General features: G+C 47.6%; 1 protein-coding gene and 5 non-coding genes across 6 annotated transcripts in view; 1 reads left to right on the forward strand and 5 right to left on the reverse strand.

Annotated features, from left to right (window-relative positions):
* Positions 1-20,279, reverse strand: part of dync2h1 (dynein cytoplasmic 2 heavy chain 1) — an 81,591-nt gene that overhangs the window by 37,836 nt on the left and 23,476 nt on the right. The window contains exons 49-73 of the mRNA XM_076049746.1: positions 20,005-20,156; positions 19,759-19,903; positions 18,733-18,835; positions 17,098-17,262; positions 15,945-16,069; positions 15,437-15,685; positions 14,690-14,798; positions 14,453-14,566; positions 13,967-14,109; positions 13,236-13,326; positions 12,717-12,877; positions 12,439-12,576; positions 11,331-11,444; positions 11,050-11,210; positions 9,983-10,106; positions 9,754-9,875; positions 9,206-9,292; positions 7,886-8,012; positions 4,892-5,033; positions 4,439-4,548; positions 3,863-3,961; positions 3,466-3,589; positions 2,292-2,455; positions 1,871-1,990; positions 418-552 (exon numbers count right to left, since the gene is read on the reverse strand). Coding sequence (XP_075905861.1) covers positions 418-552; positions 1,871-1,990; positions 2,292-2,455; positions 3,466-3,589; positions 3,863-3,961; positions 4,439-4,548; positions 4,892-5,033; positions 7,886-8,012; positions 9,206-9,292; positions 9,754-9,875; positions 9,983-10,106; positions 11,050-11,210; positions 11,331-11,444; positions 12,439-12,576; positions 12,717-12,877; positions 13,236-13,326; positions 13,967-14,109; positions 14,453-14,566; positions 14,690-14,798; positions 15,437-15,685; positions 15,945-16,069; positions 17,098-17,262; positions 18,733-18,835; positions 19,759-19,903; positions 20,005-20,156 — 3,324 coding nt within the window. The remainder of the gene's footprint in view (positions 1-417; positions 553-1,870; positions 1,991-2,291; positions 2,456-3,465; positions 3,590-3,862; positions 3,962-4,438; positions 4,549-4,891; positions 5,034-7,885; positions 8,013-9,205; positions 9,293-9,753; positions 9,876-9,982; positions 10,107-11,049; positions 11,211-11,330; positions 11,445-12,438; positions 12,577-12,716; positions 12,878-13,235; positions 13,327-13,966; positions 14,110-14,452; positions 14,567-14,689; positions 14,799-15,436; positions 15,686-15,944; positions 16,070-17,097; positions 17,263-18,732; positions 18,836-19,758; positions 19,904-20,004; positions 20,157-20,279) is intronic.
* Positions 5,984-6,056, reverse strand: trnam-cau (transfer RNA methionine (anticodon CAU)). The gene has a single exon. It is a non-coding gene; the product is annotated as a tRNA-Met (tRNA).
* On the reverse strand, positions 6,295-6,367 carry trnam-cau (transfer RNA methionine (anticodon CAU)). Its single transcript has one exon. It is a non-coding gene; the product is annotated as a tRNA-Met (tRNA).
* trnam-cau (transfer RNA methionine (anticodon CAU)) lies at positions 6,773-6,845 on the reverse strand. The gene has a single exon. It is a non-coding gene; the product is annotated as a tRNA-Met (tRNA).
* On the forward strand, positions 6,979-7,052 carry trnat-agu (transfer RNA threonine (anticodon AGU)). The gene has a single exon. It is a non-coding gene; the product is annotated as a tRNA-Thr (tRNA).
* On the reverse strand, positions 7,243-7,315 carry trnam-cau (transfer RNA methionine (anticodon CAU)). Its single transcript has one exon. It is a non-coding gene; the product is annotated as a tRNA-Met (tRNA).

Raw genomic sequence — 20,279 nt, forward strand, 5'->3', positions numbered from 1 at the left:
GTGCACTGTAAATGTGTTTGTTGTGAGATAGGGTGACTTACGAAGGCACACAACACGGTAAACGCGTGGTTTGTGCATTAGAGGACAAACATTTTGCCAGACTAACTGAGAAAATAAACACGTGAAAGCAAGAGTCAAATTTCCAGGTGCATCATGTCAGAAAAAGGGAAGAAATAACTGTTTTCAAATGAGCATTTTCGCTAATCAGTACAGCTGCTCTGCCAGAGGCTTCAAATATTCAGCGTGATGGAAAATTATCCAGACTGAAGCTTCATATCAGAAAAAATTAAAGAGCTGGAAATACAGAAAGTTCAGCTATCTTGAATCGTAGCTGTAAGCCTGTGATGGCATTTCATGGCATTTCTTTCATACGGTGTGTGCGTGTGTGTGTGTGTGCGTGTGTGTGCGTGCACACACCTGATCCAGCGACGCCTGCAGCTTGTGTGACTCGAGCAGCGACGTCTGGATGAGGGCACTGCTGGCTTTGGTCTGGTTCAGGCTGTCTATCAGCTCCCGGTTCTCCAGGATGTTCCCCTGAGAGGTGGCCAGGGTCTGCAGGCAGACACACAGAGACAGGATGAGGGTCCCTCAGGGCAGAATTAGGGGGTGAGTGTGGAGGTGAGGTCGTGTTTCTGCTGGTTGGTTCAAACATGCTATCTTGTTTAAAAAAAAAAAGGATCAAAAGAAGCTGAAGAAGGGTTTTTTTTTTAGAGCTACCTGATGTTTAGATTTAATTCTGAAGAAATACAGTATTTTTGTTGTTGTTGTTCAACTGGCTAGCCCCACCAGCTCCTGCATTCTATCTGGAATCTCAACTCGGAAACAAACAGATAAAATGTATTCAAATAAATTCAGATAAAAGAGATGGGAAAGCAGCAGAGCGTGGAAATGTCAAGTCGCATACGCTGCTACAATTCAGAGATAATTACATGTCTCAAACGAACAGAGCGCTGACATCCTCTTCTTGGCACTGTCTCTGTGTGTGTGTGTGTGTGTGTGTGTGTGTGTGAGAGAGAGAGAGAGAGAGAGAGAGGGACTCATTTAAGTCTTGTTGTGTCAGTGTCTTTGATTGTGATGGTGTAAATTCACTGAGGTCGCTATGTTTTCTTTTCTCTTTTTTTTCCTGCTTTGAAAGAAAATCCAATTAAGCGTGTGGACAGTAACACGCAGTGCACTGGCAGGATGCTGAAGGTTCCTCTCGCTCGTTCCCCCACGTATGGAAATTAAGACGACGCTGCGAAACAACTGCCTACAAGTTTGCTTCAAGTCGGAGCCGTCGCCTGGGGACAGATTTCCTTAAAAGGACCCACGTCACACGTTCCCAGACCCCTGAACTCTGGGGGAGGGGCCTTGCTTCGAAAATCGTCCAATAAAATCCCCCCAAAATGGCAAATTTAGCCCTGTGTTTACAGCCTCCTGCTAAAACCATTGCACCGCTGGACAAACGAGAGGCAGCAGGAATGAAGTCTGTCCCGCCAGTGACCCTGGAGAGGCATCAGAGAGGTATTGGTGCCCTTTGTGACATCACAAAGATGCTTCACAAGATTCATATTTAGCCCCATGTTTACAGCCTCCTGCTAGAACCAATGCGCCGCTTGACAAAGGCAAGGCAGCAACAGTGAGGTTTTCGCTCCCCAGTGACCCTGGAGAGGCGTCAGTTCCCTTTCTGACATCACACATGGCCAACCTACAAAACTGTACGCGTTACTTGTGGCACACTTTCTGAAGAGAGGATCAAGCAAAAGAAGTAAAGAGGAAAATCCGTCCACAGGTCAACAACAACCTCATCCTGACAAAACCTTCCCGCTTGAGGGACCTCTGACACATGGTGGCGCTCCACGTGATAGCGTCGCGTTTCGTGCACGCGCACCTCTAAGAGTGATTCCTCCAGCTGAGCCAGCTGGATCTTCTTGTCTTCTTCCTGCTGGAGCAGCCGCGTCTTCTCGCGCTCCAGCTCGGGCTTCTCCTGCTGGATGGTCAGCGCCAGCAGCTGCAGCACGAAAACAAGCAGAGCAGGAGATCAGCCACACACACACACACACACACACACACACACACACACACACACACACAAACACGTCGCATTTCCATAAAGTGCTGCTGCTGCATAACAATGTAAAAAAAAAAAGAAAGGAAAGAAAGGAAGAGCGTTGAAGTAGTTATTATTCCGTCCTTAATGACGGCGCCGCGGGCCGAGGCGTTGACGCACTGTGTGGGCTGCATGCGTGTGCCACTGTGTGTCAGCGTGTGTGTGTGTATGTATGTGTGTGTGCGTGGGCTGAGTGTGTCACCTGTCCTCGCAGGCCTGCCCTTGTTGTGGTGAAGTTGACCTCCGTAACCACGGAAACGGCGTCGGGGGGGATGAGAGGCGTGGGATTCCTGGTTGCCATGAAGAGGCGGAAGTCCTCGTTGTAGTCGATGACTTTGTCTCCGATCTGCACCACGTATCTGGGACCTGCAACATATCCGACAGCGATTAGTTCGTTAGTTAGTCAGCGAGCCTTTCTGGGAATGTGCTTCGCCCTCCGACCTGAACTCCAGCTGAAAGAGGATAACTTGTCCTCTCCATTACACTCTGCACAACCCCGTTTCACTTCTTCGAGTTTAGCTTCAGAAAGGCCGCCACCTCCTCCCGGATGACTCACAAACTCATGAATCATCCACACGTCCTTCAGATATGCTTTGCATGATCCCTAGAACTTCTCGGCGGCTGATTGCCAGGGTGGGTGAGAGGTGTTAATTTCTCTCAGGGGCGCGAAACTACAACACGGCGGATAAATTTAGAAAAGAGCGTGATGCACGAGATGCTAACTTGCACAATCGGCATCCATTAGAATAAACTGGGGAACAATGCGGTAAAGGAAAGATCGGCAGAAGGATTCAGGAACCTGAAAATTTTCACTGACTCTCTTCTAGGACGTCGAGAATCAGCTTTATTTTTTATGTTAGACTGCTGCCAATAAGACCCTCCGCCCATATCTCAAAGCAGCTCATCACACCACAGCATAGATAAATTTCCGCAGGAACGTTATGGCCCGCCAAGGGAGGGGAGCCGACTGCAGTCCGGTGGCAGAATTACACCCGTGACTTTCACTCATGGCTGCGTTTTGACTGACAGCGACGGCAGAATGACGGTGGACATAATGAACCATTAGGAGTTTAATAGCCGGGATCTTTTACACTGCATAGGCAGAATTGAGGCACAGCCTGAATGTCACCGAGTACAACACAAGGTTCCCGCAGAAGGTCCCCCACCCCCCTTAAGCTTCAGCAGCACCAGGGGGCGCTAGCAGGGAGCACAAATGATACAGCGAGAGGTGTGCGGTGCAATTAGGAGTTGCAGAGTGTGAGAATAGCAGTAACAGCGGCAGGCAGCTGAACCCTCTGAATCCCTACGGAGCTGTAATGCAGAATCCATTATTTTCACCGCAGCCACTTTATATGAAAATGGAATTTTGCGTGCACCTTGCGCTATGAGGTCCCTCCTCAGTAGCGGGTAGAGCACCGGTTCAACTCCATCCATCTCCTGGATGATGAGTGTTTTTCCAAACCGGACCGCCAGCTCCAGGGATGTCATGAAGTTATTATCCTGTAGGGAGCACAGAGGCAGACACGGAGCCGAAAAAGAAGTTTAGCCCGTCTCACGACAGCACAGTGAGACAGAGTCATGACAAGAGGGAGGGAAAGCATCTCTTCCTGGTTCAGAACCTTTTTTTGGTTTAAAGGCTGGTTTGTCCTCAGAGGCCTTTAGATTAAAGTCAGGGGGAGAAAAAGCGGGGTGATATTTAAAGATGCAGTGTAGTGAAGTAATGGATGGATCTCGCTCTGTGTGTGTATGGGTGTGTGTGTGTGTGTGGCCCACCTGTTGGTTGATGACCTCCAGTCTGTGCTCTCTGAGGTGCGTGCACAGCCATTCCGTGGCTCTGGATGACGGGTCGATGAGGAACGGACAGGCGGCGCTCTGAGTGCAAAACGTGGACGACAGGCAGCAGTTTTAAACGAGGGCACCGAGGAGACGATCACACCGTGAAGAACCCAGCATGGATAGAAACACACACACTCGTTAGGGAGAGAGAAAACACACACACACACAAACACACACACAGACAGGACGAAGGTTTCTACACTAGGGATGATTGTTGGAAGAACCTCTTACCCCGATTTTGAGTGAATTGATCTGAGGTCAGCAGTGGTTTAAAGAAAAAAACAATACAGACAAATGGAAGACGGATAAATGGACGCTGGTGTAAATATAAACATGGATATATGCTCTGGTATGTTGTGTCTTAATTTGAATTGTCCACAAAAGTCTTGGAACATGAAATGGATGGAGAAGTGTTTTGGTTCCTAACAATAATAGACAAATAAGACCCAAGGAGTCAAAATAACAGGTGAGAAAGGCAGCGAAACTTCAGTGACGACCCGCTGTGAGTCTGACCTGCAGTATGACGAGGGCGTTCTCCATGGAGAGGTCGTCGGACGGCAGCCCCTGACTCTTCCAGATGAGCTGCTCGCTCTCCGAGCACAGGAAGGAGCGCAGGTCAAACTCTGGGGGACAGCAAGAACACAGGCAGGCGGACACGCTTCAGCACCTCGCAGGTCTTTCATGTGCAATAATTTGCCTCTGCAGCAACACAAACCTGTGCGATACATTTTAAATACATTCTGATGCAAGTACATTCTAACTTTGTCAACTGTGTCACAGCTTAAATCTGCACTGTGTCCAGATGCTCTCGCACTCCATTATGCTGCAACAGTAAAATGGAACAGTCACAGAGCCTCGACTCCACTCCACACTATCCCATGTTTGTTTGGCTCTTTGTGTTGTTCTGTTTCGCCGGCTGCCACTCGTGCGGGTCGGTTTTTAAGTTTCGAATGCGAGCGTCCTCACTCTGCAGTCCGCACTGAGCCATCCACGACTCCAGACAGTGTCGCCTTCGGTCCTCGGGAGCGGCTGACAGATAGGTGATGAAAGCCGCAGCCAGCATGGCTCTCATAGGGAGCGTGTCCAACTCGCTCCTTATCTCCGACATCTGATGGGAGGGAGGCGAGACGGGAGGCGAGACGGGAGGCGAGACGGGAGGCGAGAATGTCAGAAGGGAGAGAGGAGATGGAAGAGGTGGAAACAAGAGAAAGCAACTTGTCATCTCTGTGTTATATAATACAGATAAGAATAATGATGATATTTTATTTTATATAGTGCTATAGTGCTCAAAGACGCTTTACATTACAAATATAGATAAAATGACATTAAAACACAACACACTGAAAGCACTTTTGAAAAGGTGGTTTTTGATGAGGGTGTTAAAGGTGGGGAGGATTAGGTTTAATCATAAATCCAACGCATGCATACAGCAGCTTTGAAACGCCTGGAAATGTCAACGCTGATGCGGACGATTCCCACAGATCCATTAAAAAGAGAGAGTGACTTGCAAATTCTGCAAAGATGTGACATTTCCCCTCATAATTTTAAAAGTTCATCAGGATTCCTGAGAGACAGTCCGAGACTGACGAGGCTGTCGGGGGATTTGGCAATTACACCTCAGACTGAACACTGTGGCGGCCGAATGACCAGAAACGCCCCCATTTTACAGCGCGTTGGTTTTCATGGTCCGCGGCCGTGAGTCTGATTTACTATTACCATTAAACATCCTGCCACAAAATACAAAGTAACCCTTGAAGTTCTGACAAATGGCTGTGTTCAAACGCTGGGGTTTTATGTCCAGGAGGACATTGTAACTATCAAGTGCATAATTCCAATACTTAGCACTAAAATGTTACCATTTGGACCAAACTTTATGTAGAAATTGGAAATCCAGAAGTCCAGAGTGGGGGAAACTACAAATACACGGAGAGTTCACCGAGTTAACTGGCATCATGTGATCTGTGACCATGTCCATGTTTGTTCCACATTGTGAGTCAAGGCTGGACAGTGAGTCAGGCGGCTTTGCAGCTTATTGTCACCTGGTAAAAAAAAAAAAGTTGCCCCGTGTGAGGCTCGAACTCACGACCTTCAGATTATGAGACTGACGCGCTGCCTACTGCGCCAACGAGGCCTGAAAGCAGAGGAAAATCATTGTGTTTTTGTCATGAGTGACACCGGGGCAACACATTGAGGGAATCCCCCATGATTTGAGGGGGGAGGGTCTATGTTCTCTTGTACAAGAGCCGAGTGTAGTGGAAATGGACATCATTCTGTGAGTTTGCAGTTGGTCAAGAAATTGATTCCATTGTATTTGGTTTTGGAAGACAAACAGGTCCATCAAAAACCACTGAAAATAAAAATAAAAAAGTTGCCCCGTGTGAGGCTCGAACTCACGACCTTCAGATTATGAGACTGACGCGCTGCCTACTGCGCCAACGAGGCCTGAAAGCAGAAGAAAATCATTGTGTTTTTGTCATGAGTGACACCGGGGCAACACATTGAGGGAATCCCCCATGATTTGAGGGGGGAGGGTTTATGTTCTCTTGTACAAGAGCCGAGTGTAGTGGAAATGGACATCATTCTGTGAGTTTGCAGTTGGTCAAGAAATTGATTCCATTGTATTTGGTTTTGGAAGACAAACAGGTCCATCAAAAACCACTGAAAAAATTGTTTGACAACAGCCGAGTGATGTTGGCAGGGGCCTCTTATATGGCGGCCAGTCGAGGGTCAGTGTGTGGAATGTGAGGTGTGATGTCCATGTTTGCATTGTATTGTGAGGAACAAAGCGGCTGGAGCCGGCTGGAGCCGCTTTGTTAGTACAGCCTATTGTCATCTCATTAAAAGAGTTGCCCCGTGTGAGGCTCGAACTCACGACCTTCAGATTATGAGACTGACGCGCTGCCTACTGCGCCAACGAGGCTCATGAGCTTAACATCACAAAACATGGAACTGGCTGTTGCTTTAGTTGCCTGTCGGAATGAAAATTTGAAGATCCATTAAACATCCATTAAACACAACAGATCTTGTAGTTGTTGTTGTTGTGGTAAGTGTATGGCGCTGTGGCTTAGTTGGTTAAAGCGCCTGTCTAGTAAACAGGAGATCCTGGGTTCGAATCCCAGCAGTGCCTTTTCTTGACTCTCCGAAACCATGTTGCAGTCTAATCCAGTTCAGAAAGGCAGAACAAAGCTATTAACAGATCAGTCTGGCAGCACGTGAAGCAGCGCAGAGCTCCATGATTATTGCTGCAGCACCCTGGGGCAATATATTTTTTAACTTGTTTGCATTTTTTTTCCTTTTTGCATTAGAACTAAAAGAGCTGCCCCGTGTGAGGCTCGAACTCACGACCTTCAGATTATGAGACTGACGCGCTGCCTACTGCGCCAACGAGGCCTGAAAGATGCTACAACTATTAAACATCCTTGTATGTCTTGATGGTTCATTATTATAATTATTATCATTGATTACATGTTTCTTATATTATCTTTTATTGTTTGTTTTATTAAGATGTAAACTTGAAAAAATGAGTGTTTTGCTGCTTCACAGTGCATTCAAGAGTCAGAATAAAGTGTGTGTGTTTGTGTTTGTGTCAGTATGCAAAAATAAATGTGGGGAGAGTAAACTATGTCTTTGGTGCTGGCCTTCAGGGAGGCAGTGAGCACGTGTGCGTTTTGGTGTGTGTGTGTGTGTGTGTGTGTGTGTGTGTGTGTTTGTTGTGTGTGTGTTTCAGGGGGAGATTGAGAGTTTTAATTAAGGTGCAGACAGATGCTGCAGAGAGGAATAGAAACCGCCTGAGGGGACTGGAAACAGCAGGATGCATCCCCTCGTCGGTCGGTCTGTCTGTATGTCTGTATGTATGTCTGTCACCCCCTGTTGCTCTCATGGGGTAAACAAGTCTCTCCATCAACTCATCCATCATTGCCAAACTCCGTTGCACACAAACACAAAACAAGCCCCACCAACCTGTGTGTTCCACCGCGTGTGCTCTCCGTCCAGTTGTGATATGAGCTGCTGGGCCGCTGTGATGGTGTCCTGAGCCTTCGACACCTCGGCCTCCAGCTTTGCCGCCTCCGTGGTGTGCCGTTGAAACCTGAGGACGAGGAAAATGAAGAGCTAAATGCAATCAAACAGCTAAAACGGTCCATATTTGACAAGAATGTATTCCAACTGATGTAGCAGGGTCTAATAGGGGGAGGGGCACTAGTAAAGGGCACTTTGTTTTACCTGACTGGTAAAACTTTCTGGAAAATTGAGAAAACAATGGGAACAGAGGATGCAACTACACTATGACAAAACTTTACAGACATTAACTGTGCAGCGCAATTCAGATTTTTGAAAAAAACAACAAAAAAACTGCATTCTCTTCATTATGCAGATTGATTGTCGCCTGTCAATCAAATTCCATTTTACACCTTCATCGTCTAAACCTTTGTGAATCATTTTCACATCAAAGCTGCTGTGAAGCCCAAATCCCCTCTCCCCACTGTTGGATCAAAAAGGCTCAATAGTACATTGCTATCGCATGCCGTCACATTTGTTCAAATGTACATAAAACAGATTGAAAGCACTGACTATACATCACCATCGCCTTTAAGTGCAATGAACACTTGAATAAATGCAATGAATTTATTGCATAGCTCTGAGTCTGAAGGTGGGACGTGCTGAGGTGACGCAAGCTGGTAGGAAAACAAGGACAGCGGCATGTGGGCAAAGTTGACGTTTTTGGTTCAACAAGTGACGAGATATTTAAGATACTGCTGCATAAAATGAATGGCTGAATGCTGGTGGAGAGAAGAAGAAAGTGGCTCAGGTTCATTGAAAATGGTCAGCCAGGATGAAAAGTGTGCAGCCAATTTAAAGGGGGAGAGTAACGCTGCCCTTCAGGTTTTATTGATCACGCTCTTCTTCATTTACATAACCCAAGGGGAAGAAGAATGGATGCTGGATGCAACTCCAACAGTGCTGAGTTCATCTCTAATCCATTTTAGCTCAGTCTGCTAAAAAAAAAAAAAAAAAAAAAACAGAAGACAAACGGAGGGAGGTGCAATGACCAGAGTGCCCTTAATGCAGCAGCAACCATGTTGTTTTTCGAAACTGAGATTTTTTTTTTCAGCGCTTCTTTCCTGAGGGCTGCAGATGCAAATCGCACTACGGCTGAGTGCGTTAGGAACAACAATCTGTGCACCATCCTCGGAAAAAACAAGCACGAGGAGACAAAGAAAAACCAGAAGACTTAACAGACTAACAGCACAACAGGCGTGAAGTAAAAACACGAGGCCGTACTTCTCCTTCAACTCATTGACTCTGGCTCCAACAGAGTTGAGCAGGTCCTCCAGCTTGTTCTTCCTGCTCTCTGTTTTCCTCAGGTTCCTGCACACAAACACAAAGAAAAGCACGCGTCGAACATGTTTCTTTCAAAGCGGACCAATCAGATTTCTTCTTCTTCTACCTATGGAACCAGTTGAGGCATTTGATTGGTGCAAATTGTGCACCACACTAACACATCCCCCGTTGTTTACGGACTTACAGCAATTGTAGCTGTGGTCCATGTGTTTGTTAAGACTAAACCCTGGGCGTAAGTCCCGCCCACTTATGCAAAGAGAATGCTGATTGGTCTAGTGACCGTTGACATTTCTTTCTAAATGAGCGACTTCGGATGGACGTGGGGGAATTTAATCTTCAAATTTCCAGCTGCACTGGCGAGGTGACGATTCAGGAAGAATGAGTCAAAATGGAAAACTAGACCTCGGCCAATGAACCCCTGCTCATTTTGTAAAATGAGGAGGAACTAATGAAAACTTGTGTTAAGTGCTTGCGTTTGGAGTTCCTACTCTCGCAGTCCGGCCTGCTCTCTCTCCAGGGGCTCGATCCGCTCCAAAACGTGGGAGTACTGGACGTTGGCTTTCACCCAGGCGGCCAGGGGAGCAGCTGCTGCGCTTGCACGTTTCGCATTCTAAAAAATAAAGCAAAGTTGGACGGACGCGGTGTGAAAAACCATGGACTGTTACCCTCGGCCAAGCGGCCCAACCGGCGAGCAGCGCGCCTCCCTGCTAAGGGCACCTTTGGATCGAACGAGGCCGTGTTCCTGTTGAGCAGCTCCTCCACGCTCTGGCGGATCTCGGGTGTGATGTTCCTGGCCTCAAAGGTGGCGATGTCCTCCCGAACACCACGCTTGGCCAGAAAGCTGCAGAACGGGTAAGAATTAATGTCGGGAAATAAAGCCTGTAAGCCAGTGTGCGAAAAGGAAAGAGATGAAAATATCAACCTGGAAATGAGACATTTAGAGATAAATCGGGCAAGAAATGAACACACACGCACGGGCGCACTCGCGCGCGCGCGCACACACACACACACACACACACACTCACACTGACTCAATCCCTTTATTACTTCTGTATTGCTCAGAGTGATGCTGCGTCGTACAATTAGCACAAGTCATTAGCAGGCTGGAGTGTTTTCCCATCTATCTCTTCCCCTCCGACGGCGCCCGCGGTCAGATGAGGCCAAATGCACCAAATGCTAATTTCAATCAGAATTTGAAGACAGCGTTCAGCACAGTTAGTCAGTCAGTCAGCCAGTCAGCAGCCAGCTAGCGTATGACACATGAGTGATTAACTGTACAGTCTCGTCTTTGATGAAAACGAGATGAAACCTGAGCCGAACTTGAAGGTCTGTGCAACTTTTCCAAACTAGAAAACTTGACGCGTCACCACAGTGTGGAGAGCCTGAGCAGCTCCGTCAGCTCCAGACTGCGGCACCCTCAGTGCATGAAGGAGCGCTGCCGCAGGTCATTCCTGCCTGCAGCCATCAGGCTGGACAACTGCACTCAATAAAAGCATCCTCATAACTGCCATAAATTGTTTTGCTATATATGTCTTCAATTTCAGTATTTAAATAGCTGTAAAAACCCTTTTCCAGCCGTCACTCCCTGAGATGCGTCGTACATCACTGCATCTGTAGCTCTCCAAACCTGAACCAACACCGCTAAGGATTTTCTTCAGCGTCGCAGCAGCAGTGGATGAACCCTGCAGATCCTCCTCCGCCTCCCGTTTGATGCCTTCCACCGTCTTTCTTTTAATGCAACCCTTCCGCTCCTCCTCCCCCCCCCCCCCCACCCCTCCTCTCACCTCTTCATGCTGACCCAGGACGTGTCAAAGATGCCCATCAGCCTCAGCACTCCCTCCAGGATGACTCTGATGACATCGGGCGGCATGCGCAGCGAGCGGATCTCAGACAGGGCTTCAGGCTTGATGTTCCCCACCGCACGCTTTGCCTCATTGACCAAAGGCTGCAGGGCAGAAATAATAAGCAGATAACGGCGGCCAAGGAGGCGGAGGTGAGCGGCCGGAACGACCCGAGGTTGAGAGGCGTGCGAACACAGATGAATGGTGCCACGCTGACACGGTACCTGCACTTCCTTCAGCTCGTCGTCAATTTTGGCCTTTCGCTCCTCAATCTTTGACACCTCTTGAGCCATCTTCCCTTTAATCTTTTCCATCTCCGTCTTCTGGTCGCTGGTGTTCTGGGTGAGAGCAAAAGATCACATGTTGGCAGCGGTGGCGGTTTCGCAGAATCACACGCGCAGCTCTTAAAACACCTCGATTCCATTTTCAATACACGCTTCTTCCTGAGCTCAGGGTCACGGGGGTCTGCTGGAGCCTCTCCCAGCTGTCATAGAAGGCAGGGTGGCAACCATTCGCACTCACATACACACCGACGGACAATTTACAATTTTCAATTCACTTCACAAGGATGTTTTTGGAGTGTGGGAGGAGGTCGGAGAACCTGGAGAGAACCCATAACCTTCTTGCTGCGAGGCGGCAGCGCTAACCACTGCACCACTGTGTCGCCCATATCAAAACTTATACGTCTCAAATCATGACAATATGAATAAAATTGATAAGAAAACACTTTTTTCCTACTTCAAAAAACAGACTAGTCAGACACAAGACCTTAAATTTAAAAAAAAAAAAAAGTGTAAAAAAAAAGAAAGTGCAGATACCAAGGGAAAAAACATTGTAAAAACGTCTTTTAGGATTAAAATGGATTTGCAAACTGAATCTATTTTTTTTTCCAATTCCCGTCCTCTCAGGCCTTGAAGCCCTTCTGAGAAGCTGCATTTTCCCCCCCGTTTTCATGGCCTTATAAATATGATTTTATTCTTCCTCTGCTGGTTTTCACTCCTTCCCCTTGCCAGCTCTTTCAAACGTCCTTCTCTCCTCTCACCGTGTGTGTGCTACACCTCCTCAGCCTCCCTTCCCTGCTGCCTCCGTCTCTACAGGGGACTCGATCGCCGAGTCCGGTCCCTAATTATCGCCCTGAAAACTGTCTTTGCCAAAAAAGAATGACAGGGTTTCCTTCTGCTGCATCATCTCTCTCTCTCATCCAGGGAGAGAAAATAAAGACTTTGGTAGTGGGAGGAGAAGAAGAGAGGCGCAGGACTTGCGAAGGCCCGGAGACCTGCGGGACGTTTGGTGCAGCCGACGTAAACACGCTCGCTTCCGGGACTCACGCACCTGCATGGAGGTGGTGATTTCCTGCAGGGCGGAATCTGCCTCCTGTTGTTTGGTCTTCAGAAGCTCACTTTGTTCTGCCGCCCGCCTCTTCAGCTCGTCCACCAGCGCCTTGGCTTCGTTCAGCTTGGACACTCCCGCCTGCAGGAAAACACGGCGCCGCGAAACAAACAGAGCCGACGCAGCTTTTCAAATATGCTTCTTTTTTTTTCCGGGAAATAAACAAACCCCCCCCCCGTCGGGTTGTGAGCACGTCGGCGTGCGTCATGCATCTCGGCTACCTGCAGGTGCTGCTGCCTGGTGGTGAGCTGGCTCTTCTTGCGGCTATATATCTCGGTGTACACGTGCAGGAAGGACATGTACTGGCTGGGCGTCGCGCCGTGCTCCCTGCATGACTCATGGAGCGTCAGGAAGGAGCGGCAGAGCTCAGCCTGAGAGGAGCCTGCCGGGGGGCAGAGGGTGACACGGCGCGTGAGGACAAAACGCTTGACGACGGCTGAAAACTGCAGCCGTTTGCCTCCAGAGTTCATCCCAGAGTTTAAATTTAGGTTACCCTGATTTTTAGCTGGGGGTGGAAGCTTTTTCTGAAACATTTCTATAAATTCTGTTTGTTTTGTTATTACAGAATCATGTGAGATTGAAGTATTTGACTGCAAAATACGCACAATGCAGACAGTATCTCCATCAATATAAATCCCGAGCCATTAAAACTAGTTTGTTATTGAAAGTGGGGCGATTTCCTTCATCACAGACTTTTCTTTTTTCTTTTTTTTTTAGCCATGCCTTGATTTTGATCCAACCTGAGCTTTTTCCCTTTGTGGCCTTTTCGGTTGCATCCTCCTCTCCTCCTCCTCCTCCTCCTTCTGTCTTTGCCAGCAGCAATTCCGGAATCTGACAAGGTGCAGGTTGAGACGCAAACAACAGATGTGAAAGTTAGACGGAAAGCACTGACGCATGATGCAGAAACTTTTTCTTTTACCCTTCCGCTTTCTTAAAAAATAATGTGTTAAGCCTTTTATTTTCCTTTTAAATTTCAGCCGCGGCAGGTAAAATAATTCACTATCCTGCAGTGATAATGTGTCTGGGGCCACAGGATGCAGGAAGCATACAAATATGTAGAAAGTTACTGGAGAGCATCTGTTTGCTCTGCAGAAACTTTTTTTTTTTCTTTTTTTAATCCAGGTCAGAGCTTTAGTCTGTCTATGTTTTCTGAATAAATTTAAACTTGCGCTTTCTATGCTTCTGGCTGGTTTATTGGAACATATACAAAATATAATTTAACCTGTTTTATGCACATCTAAATGCATGATGGAATAAATCCATAAATTGTAAAATTGTTCCTGCAGGATGGAAGATAGTGGTCAATTGGCTGCGGCTTCCACTATTGGAGTTTCACCTCTACAACTTTCTGTTAAACTAAAAATCAGAGCAGGATTGTAGCTCGCAAACTTTACCTGTACGGCTTAGCCCTAGACTTAAAACGGAGGGCTAAATATTTTTTTTTCTATTCAATTCTTCCTTCAACACTGACCTTCTTCATGCTGCTCTCAGACCATCCTTCCATCCACTGGACGGAACACTTGCGGTAGAATGCAGGGTTGCTCTCGCAGTTGATGGTAAAGGTGGAGCTGGAGCAGTCCATGATGAGAACAATGTGGAGGTTCTGCTGGATTCCTGTGGAGTGTCAACAAGGGCCGGTGAGTGCACAAATAGAGCCGAGTAGAACGGCAAGCAGGCAAAGAGGAAACATTGGCGGTCGGTCACTGCAGCTGTTCAACAGAGCACTTGAGAGGGGTTTAATTTTAAAATTAGTGGCCTTTTAATTTGATTCGCAGGCAGCAGACTCAAGCTCGCCAACACTGCGGTGCTTTCGCAGCGCATTATACAATACAACTGCAGGGAAGCGGACGCAATAACGAGCGCAGAGAAACTCTCCCCCCACGAGAACAAGGACAAACGGGCGAAAAAAGAATGGCCGACACACAGAGAGGCCAGTCGAGAGGGACACGGGACTGACTGAAGGAGAAGTAATTGTAGAGCGGCCCGGTGAAGCCGTCCTGCGAGGCTGCATCTTTGAGAGGGGAGAGGAGGGGCTCCAGCTCTTCTGGGCTGTACAGACCCGGAACTTCACCTGAAAGATGGAGAAAAAGGAAACACATGCCAACACAGAGGACACTGGCTTTATTTCTCAGGGCCGAAGTTAAATTTCTGACTATCTAAAAGAAACTGGTCAACATTTAAACATGATACACACCAGACGACAGGAGGCTGTTGACCATCTCCAGGAAGGCCGGGTGGACAAACTGATAGTCCTCCAACAGCAAAATCACCTGCTGGCCTTCCAGACCTGCCACCTGCATCACCTGCAGCACATCAGCGCCAGCATGCTGCTATTATTTGCACATAACAGCCGAGTTCACATCCTTACAAGAGACACCGCCAGGCCATTACAGTTTACTAAATTGCAGCTAATAATGAGCATTGGAGAAGCCCCAATCCATGTTTTTCATCCTGGACTGCAGTCAAGCAGCCTTGTGTAATGTTTTTAAGCCAAGAAAATCTGACAGACCTCAAAAACAGAAAACAGCATATTTATTTCTGCTAAAATACAAATCTTCTGAAAATGAGAAAGCAAAAATACAGAAGCGCATTGCTGTCACCAAAGAAAAAAAAGGGCTCAGTATCAAACAAATGAAGGCAGAATCTTTTTCCATTTACGCTTTACCGCAGCGACAGGGTGGACACACATTATTGTTGGAAACCACTGGAAAAGTGGGCTTTGTATCATAATGGGACCTTTAAGAAAACTGTATCTATGCTATAAAAGGTATTTAGAGTTAACATTAAACAGTGACAGTCCGAGATATCAAAACACTAAATGGCATTAAAAGCCTTTCAAGGGGCAGCTATTATTTATTTTTTTTTCAATGCCTTTCGGCAGAAGTGCTTTCTTGGCTCAGGTGGAGCTCATAAAAGTCACGGCGATGCGACGGCCTCTTACCGACTTGAGATCATTGCTGAAATGCTTCAGAGAGTAACCGCGGGACACTTTGGGCGTGAACACCGAGTAGCCGTGCATGTGCGACACCAGGCACGTGGCCGTGTGCCGGCCCACCCCGCTGCGGCCCGCCAGGAGCAGCGAGCCGCCGGGTCGGCTCAGGACGCGGTCCACGCGGGACACAAAGTCGCACACTTCCCAGAACAGCAGGAGATCCAGCTCCCTGTTATCACGGCTGTACAACGCCACGCCCTGCGGCAGGCAGCACACACACACACACACACACACACACACACACACACACACACACACACACACACAGGTAAGAGGTGAGCACAGAAGAAACAAATTTGGACCAAAAAAAATATAAATATATAAGGACCAGAAAAGGAAAAATATTGATTATCATCATTATTTTCATTATTATTATTTTACGTTTTATGTTAGTATTATTATATGACTATCATTCTCATTATAATTATTAAGATCATTATTATTTCTCACTGCCTACCTTCTGTATAACTTGCTTGAGGTCAGTCGAGTCCAGGCGTCCCAGTTGTTTACCATGAGGAGGTAAAGACTGGCCGGGAGCCATCACAGCTGCCTCAGAGGCTCCCCACGTCACATAGAAACCATCTGCTCGCCAGGGGACAGAGGAAATAAAAAAAAACAACACATCACATCACATCACACAGTTGGCAACACTCCGCTATACGTGGGCAACATTCACGCCGACCGGCGAGTTTTAAAGGAGCTCGCAAAACGGAAGCGACTCCAGTGAGACACATTTAAAGACGCCCCTTTTTTTCTTCTTTACAGTTTGTTTTGGACTCCCGAAGCGCACGGCGCAGGTGCTGGGAGGAGGGTGGAGGGATGGCGGGCGGGAGAAAGGAGCAGGCAGGTGTTTGTTTTGCAGGCATTTGGCAACAAATTTAGCCGAGGCTCAGATATGAATGCAGGCGGCTTCTGTTCGTGTTTAGCATTCGGAGAGAGTAAAAGTCTGAAGGTGTTACAAACTCTGGGTGTGCAGTTTGGGAGTCGGCGACGTGATGATTTGGCATCAACTCCATTGTGAACAAAAAGTGACTCTAAAGAGAAGTGTGCACACTTTGCATTGGTTTTTGATGTGACGTCATTGTGGCTGCAAAGGATGCGTTTGATGTGTGGGTGCAATATAAAGATTGAACCTGGAGGTTTCCTTCGCTTTTGAAACAGTCTTTGGATCAACCGCCGGCACCGCCCGCCTGCACCGCCCGCCGGCTCCGCCGGCACCGCCGGCACCGCCCGCCGGCCCTTTGTTTAGCTTTTTGATGTCCGGTGCTTTGCCGTGTTTATTCAGCTGCCAGGACCTGCTCTTGATCATTACACCTCTGCGAGTCGAGCCCATTTTCTTTCTCACCGGCATCCAATATTAGTTTAGTGTAAGTAAATCGGCAAGTGATTGCGTTGCTGCGAACATCAGGGCAAGGGCACCGCTGGAGTTCCTGCCGCCGCCGTCGCACTGCAGCGTGCGCGTTCAGCTTGGGGAGCGCAAACCGTTTTACTCGCTCTACTTGGAGTTTCAGAAACAGTCTGAGGGCCTCCCATCCCCTTAAAAAAATAGTGTTTGCATGCATGCTTCTGACGGAGGTGTCTGCCAGTGAGAATAGAACAGCTCGGGCCACCTGTCATATTGTCGAGAGCGTCGGAGCCCCAGTCTCCGCGGACGATGGAGGACAGGATGTTATCAAAGGCGTGAACGTCTTTGAGGGAAACCAGCCGATCCCTGAACAGCCTCCGCGCCTCGTACGCCACCACCTCCAGCACGCTGTCTGTCACGTTGGATTGAGCTGCAAAGGGAAAAAAAATCAACAGGCAAACACGCACTTATAAGCAAAAGCTCAATTTTAAACACAGCAGGACGTCCGTGAAACTTTCCGACGTCTGAAAAAGTGTCTCGACGCAAAATCCAGCACAAGTTGAAAAGAATTGAGACGACAACACATTCAATCCATTATATAATCCTTTCATGAGTTACACAGAGGTGCAAAAACAAAGTGGGCTGTAATAGTCGATCTTTGTGATGACAAAACTGTTTGAAAAACCAAGATTTTCAGCAAAGACTTTACAAAGAGACCCAACCAGGCTGCGTTCAGGGACTGAGGCTGCTGCTGGCGGATGGTCACGTGATCACTCAGCATGCAGAGCAGGTGGAAATCAAAATGAAGCAAGGCAAGGACAGCCATATGGTGTTTGTTGCCTGGGTAATTGCGATTGAATGGTGCCGTCCCAGTGTAATGACCGCTTTGGCTTTGGGGCCTCAGGCTACGTTCCGCCCCCTCAGACTTGATCGTGAGTCAAAGGGCTCCTCAGCGGCGTCCCTGGTCATTCTAAATTTACTGAGTTCCGAGCCGTGAATCAGTGCAGCAGCGCTGCGAGCCGAGAGGGCAGAGCAGCAGAGCCGTTGAGTCACAGGCCACTCGGTCCGAGAGTGTCTGTCACATTATACTGACAGGCAGAAGAGGACAGATGAACAGAGACGCCAGGGGTCTCCCTCCCCAACACACACACACATCCAACACACATTAAATTTTAACGACCACGGCTGGGGGGAAGAAAAAAAAGGAGACATTTGAAGAGATTCATGGCTGTGCTTTTCAATTATTTCCCTGACCCGAAAATGTGCTTTTCGGGCGATTTTATCATCAAAGTGACTGATCAGCACGTTAAAATCTACTGGATTTGGAGGAAGACACAAATCTAGTTTATAAAATGAAGGGGTGAAGGTGATAACAAAGCAAGACTATTCTACCATCTGGATCTTCTCTTGCACCGCTGTTCCTTTTATTACCCACGTAACATGATCTCAGACACAACATGGGAGCAGCAGAGTCAATGAATGAAAATAAGAAGAGGCAGATTTACATACCGAAAAGGCAGGAGCGGATGGAAGGGGAGAGAGAGAAAGAAAAGTCAGTGAGTTGTTCGGGGGTTTTTTTTGAAGAAGAAGAAGAAGAAGAAGTTTGCCCGTCAGCGTGTTTAATTAGGAGGAATGGGTGGGCCGACTATCACAGCGGGAACACATTGTCGAGGGAGCGGAGAGAGTGTCAGAGGGACAAATGAAAGAGGGATGAACAGGGAGGGCTGGAGACTAACAGAGAGGAAGGGAGGGAAGACAGGAGGGAGTGATGGAAGGAAGGAAGGAAGGAAGGAAGGAAGGAAGGAAGGAAAGATGGAAAACCTGGAAATGTTGATTTGTTTCATTTGTTTGTATGTGTGTGTGTGTGTGTGTGTGTGTGTGTGTGTGTGTGTGTGGTCACCTGCAGTGAGGTCATAGCGCAGCAGGCTGAGCACCCACTCGGTGAGAACGCAGGGAGTGAACAGGTAGTGACTGTGGTCGTCCACTGTGAACTTGGTCCGCACCTGACAGACAGACAGACAGACAGACAGACAAAAAAATATTTTTTAATTATTGGTCAACAACTACAGCCTACATTAGATTGCAGTCTCTGTCTCGGCCATACGATGGATAAATTATAACCATTATTACCATCATTAACTAGATATCTTTCTGCAACGCTTCACTCAGAGCCTATACGCCCCAGACAACAGGAGTGTGTCCAATTACTCCTTAAAATGCCACACACTTACTTTTAAAGGCACTTGTGTCAGTGACAATGACACAATGACAACAGGGGACAGAGAAATGAACAGCAGAATCTTCAGTTATTCTAAAAACGTTGCGAAACGTGCACTGTGATTTATATGATTATTGTAAGAAATACACTACCAGTCAAAAGTTTGGACGCACCTTGTCATGCAATAGTTTTGTTTTTCATCTATACAACTTTCTACTGCAGATAGATACTGAAGACATCAAATATATGAGCAAGATATATCCAAGTATGCAACAAAGACAAACACGTTCAATAACTCCAAATATCTTTTTTATGAAATGTTAAATATAAAACATGCTTTTGTTTCCTACACAATTCCATGTGTGTTCACATGTGGTTTTGATGCCTTCAGTGAGAAACTGCAATGTCAATAGTCATGAGAATGAAAAAAAAGATATGAAATTCAAAGAGTGCGTCCAAACTTTTGACTGGTAGCGGAAGTCCATAAAAAAAAAAGTGTGATCCGCTACAATGGCTTCTTTACACAAAGCCAGTTGCTGTTCAGCCAATGCTTTCATTTCTCAGCCGAACACAAGCGGCGCAGCTACGAGGCCAAAAACCAGGAGAGCCATCGTCACAAGTCAGTGAACTTGGTGGAGCTTCTGTCAGTCAGTCAGCCAGAACCGGCCGTCCGCTGCGGCTCAAAGCTCCCTGTTCTTCAATCAGTACCTGCTCGTAGAGCTGAACAAGAGAGCCGGCCAGCTGGTGAGTCCTCCCGGTGCTGGCCCACGACGCCTGGCTGCCCAGGCCGTGCTGGAGAACAGGCTGCAGGTACGCCGAGTAGATGGTCTGCAGCTGCTCCCTGTCAGGGTAGCTGAGGAGGGTGGAGGGGAGGGGAACGAACAGTCACTCGACAGGTGGAGAGTAAAACATGGATTTAGCAGATTGTGATAGAGGATGACGGCATCTACTCACTCGATAGTGCAGATCCGAACGATCGACGAGAAGCGGGAGGTGAGGGAGTGGCTGCCCACAGCGCCCCCTGTTGACATGGAGGCCACCACCTGGATGTTCTCGAGGCTCACCCACTCCAGATTTTCATCGTAGAAACCTTTGTACGTCAGAGCCTGGAGGGATGAAGAGGAGATGGACGGGACGGTTCAGCTGGTGTTGCAGTCCTTGTTTTTGTTTGTTTGTTGTCCCAACGTACTCAACCAGTCAGTGGGTCAGAGGTTCTGTCAGCTTCCCCA

Source organism: Nelusetta ayraudi, unplaced genomic scaffold (assembly GCF_046127955.1).
Source record: "Nelusetta ayraudi isolate G7.1 ecotype Tasmania unplaced genomic scaffold, CSIRO-AGI_Nayr_v1 ptg000120l, whole genome shotgun sequence".
Classification (NCBI taxonomy): Eukaryota; Metazoa; Chordata; class Actinopteri; order Tetraodontiformes; family Monacanthidae; genus Nelusetta; species Nelusetta ayraudi.